Raw genomic sequence first — 3,605 nt, forward strand, 5'->3', positions numbered from 1 at the left:
TAAACCCCCCCCCCCATTGTCGCCATTTTGTTTGGAGAAAAGGGTGATGTCGCCATTCCACATGGAGTCATCCATCCAATGTCGCCAATTGCTTTGAAGACATCCCCCAATGTCGCCATTTGCTTTGGAGACATCCCCCCATGCGTGTTCCACGCGTTTCCATGCATGCAGCGTGATAAATACTTGCTACACATATTTCTTTGCATGCAAACCATCTTTTTTGCAACAAATTACCATATCTCTTACCTACAATATCTATTGCAATGGCACAAACTAAAATACCTTGTATCATTCATTTCAATGGAAATATTGTTACACTTGAGAATATTGGGGTAGTTTTTCAGAATACAACTACCATTCTTGTCAAAGTTCATCGCAAATGTGATTTAGTGCACATGACAAAAAAAATTGAAGAAACCATGCAAAAAAATATATCAGCTATATTTTACCGATATCCAATAATTAATGGAACACGTGACAATGTTACATACAATACTGCGAAGATCGAAGATGATGAGGATGTTACTTCAATGCTTAATTGTCACACTAAATTCAGTGGTGGACATCCATTGGAGATGTATGTTTGTTTTCATGAGGCAGAGGAAGTTTATCCCACGCAATCGTCCCAAACACATCAATATCCACAAACCCAGTCTTCCCTACACGTGGGGCCATCCCAAACCCAACATGTCGAGCATGTCGAGCAATTGTTTCCAGAAGAAGAGGTTGATGATGATGGCGACTCTGATGATGCCAGGCAACTTGATTTGTTTGGTGGTTCTAGTGACGATTCAGGTGACGAAATTATTCCCGTCTCCCAACCTTCTCCAGTACTTGATTTATACAACCCACCTTATCACATGAGAAATCATGTTTCCTTCGATTCTACTGTTCCTGTCTTTGATTCCATAGACGGTGGTCATGATTGTGGAGGTGGAGGTTTAGAGGAGGGCATGACATTTGAAAACAAAGAAAGTTGTATGTTTGCAATCCGGGAATATCACATTAAAAATAGTGTTGATTACAAGATTTCTAAGTCGGATACGCAACGTTTCTTGATTGGATGTAAGATCGAAGGGTGCGGCTTCACATGCAGAGCATCCTTACGAAAGGGGTGTGGTAAATGGGTTATTGGTAGAATTGGTGGACTACACACTTGCATGGCGTCTGCTATGTCACAAGATCACAAGAAGCTTGACTCAAATCTTATCGCTCAAAGCATCAGAGCTCTCGTCAGTGACGACGCTTCAATCAAGGTGAAAACTATTATTGCTCATGTTCGTACAGTTTTCAACTACACGATATCTTATAAAAAGGGATGGCTTGCAAAGAATAAAGCAATCGAGTCTATTTATGGAAACTGGGAGGCCTCATACAACGACCTGCCACAATGGTTATTAGTCATGCGAGAGCATCTTCCTGGAACCGTAATAGAGTTGGAAACATTGCCTGCATATTTAGATGATGGAACACAAATTAGTGGTGCAAGAATTTTCCATCGCCTTTTTTGGGCGTTTCAACCAAGTATCAGAGGCTTTGCCTATTGCAAACCAATTGTACAAGTCGATGGCACATGGCTGTATGGAAAATATAGAGGAACGTTGCTAATGGCTGTTGCGCAAGATGGGAACGGTAACATTTTCCCAATCGCCTACGCATTGGTTGAAGGTGAGACAGGAGGGGCTTGGAGTTTTTTTCTAAAAAATTTGCGGCTGCACGTGACCCCTCAATCTGATCTATGTTTGATATCTGACCGACACGAGTCTATCAAGAGTGCATACAACAACCCAGACAATGGCTGGCAAAATCCTCCTTCAGTGCATGTGTATTGCATCAGGCACATCGCACAAAATTTTATGAGAGCGATCAAGGACAGAGACCTCCGCAAGAAAGTTGTAAACATGGGTAATTTAATCTATATTTTTTTAGTGTTTTGTTCTTCAACCTTTAAACTCATTCTTTTTTTATACTTATATTTTTAATATTGCATATACAGGGTATGCTCTGACGGAGTCTACATACGCTTACTATCGGGAGGAAATCCGACAAACAGACATGGAAGCTTTCAACTGGATAGAGAATCTTCCAAGAGAAAAATGGTCTCGAGCTTATGACGGTGGAAGACGATGGGGTCACATGACAACCAACCTTGTGGAATCATTGAACTCGGTGATGAAGGAAACAAGGAATTTACCTATTACAGCACTGGTAAGGTCAACATACTTCAGGATGGGCACATTGTTTGGGAGGCGAGGTCATAATTGGACAAAAATGTTGTCATCAAAGAAGGATTTCACGGATAATTGTATGAAAGAGATGCAAAAAGAAGTAGAAAAATCTCACAGTTATAATGTCCTGAGTTTTGATCGTGAGAGAAACTATTTCGTCGTCCAAGAGACAGTTAATAATAACGAGTGCCGGCCACTTACTTATTATAACGTCGACCTCCAAAAACAAACATGTGACTGTGGGAAATTTCAAACCTTTCATGTGCCCTGCTCGCATGCCATTGCAGCTTGTTCTCATGTCCGACTCAATTATCAGATGTTTATCCCTCCTGTATTTAGCGTTCGAAATATCTTCAAGGTATACGAACAAAGCTTCATCAATGTTCCCAAAGAAGATCAATGGACTCCTTACCAAGGTGATATTCTTTTACACAATGAAAGAATGCGACGAAACAAAAAAGGTCGCCCAAACAGCACTCGCATTAGGACTGAAATGGACACCGTTGACAAAGTAAAAAGACGATGTGGAATCTGTCAAGGATTACATATGCGGAAAAAATGTCCACATCGGCCAAATGCAGCTGGCCCTTCTAACTAGTTAAACATTCTTGAATACTTTAGAGATGTTGTTGTATTAAGTTGTATTAATTATAATTAATAATATTTGTTTTTAATTTAATAATTTGTATTAAAGTTTATTTCGTAATAAAAAAATAATATCTTGTATTAATTATGTTTAAAAAATTTATTTATAATTATAATTAATTAAAAAAATGATTTTAAAGTATATAATTAACTTATTGGATCATATAACATAATTATATCTCATAAATATATATTACATATAAAAAAAAATCATTAAAATCATTAAAACGAAAAAAAAAATTAAAAAAATGGGTTGTCCCCATGTGGAATGGCGACATCATGGTGTGTGTCAGGTGGGGACCACCATGTCTCCACCTTGATTGGCGACATGGACCTTTCAGCAGGTGGGTCCCACCATTGTCTCCATCTTGATTGGCGAAAAACCCCCTCAGCTGTGGCATTCTGGGAAATAAATTTCAGAATGTGGCATTTGGGTAGATTTTTTTCACAGCTGTGGCATGTGGGGAAAAAATTCGCACAACAGCAATAGTCTTCAAGTTCATTCAAACCCACCCACATTATTGTCTCTACTGCCAAAACCTACATAGTTATATTCTCCTTGAAAGATGAGAGATTCTGACTATGTTTCCAATACTTCGATCAAACTCTGTCTAACCAACCAAATACCAATGATAATGGAATAGTAGTTGATTGGTTTGCCACATTCTCTTTCTCTCATTTTGCATTTTCACAAATAAACAAACATAGAAAAAGGCACAAAAATGAAGCACT

At 38.6% G+C, this 3,605-nt stretch overlaps 1 protein-coding gene across 1 annotated transcript; it reads left to right on the forward strand.

The window, feature by feature from the left end:
• The first annotated feature begins 263 nt into the window (after positions 1 to 263).
• Positions 264 to 2,826, forward strand: LOC131604908 (uncharacterized). Its single transcript, XM_058877322.1, has 2 exons — positions 264 to 1,905; positions 1,997 to 2,826. The coding sequence occupies exons 1-2, from the start codon at positions 264 to 266 to the stop codon at positions 2,824 to 2,826; spliced, it is 2,472 nt and encodes an 823-aa protein (XP_058733305.1).
• The last annotated feature ends 779 nt before the right edge of the window (positions 2,827 to 3,605 follow it).

Source organism: Vicia villosa, linkage group LG5, assembly GCF_029867415.1.
Source record: "Vicia villosa cultivar HV-30 ecotype Madison, WI linkage group LG5, Vvil1.0, whole genome shotgun sequence".
In the NCBI taxonomy this organism is placed as follows: domain Eukaryota; kingdom Viridiplantae; phylum Streptophyta; class Magnoliopsida; order Fabales; family Fabaceae; genus Vicia; species Vicia villosa.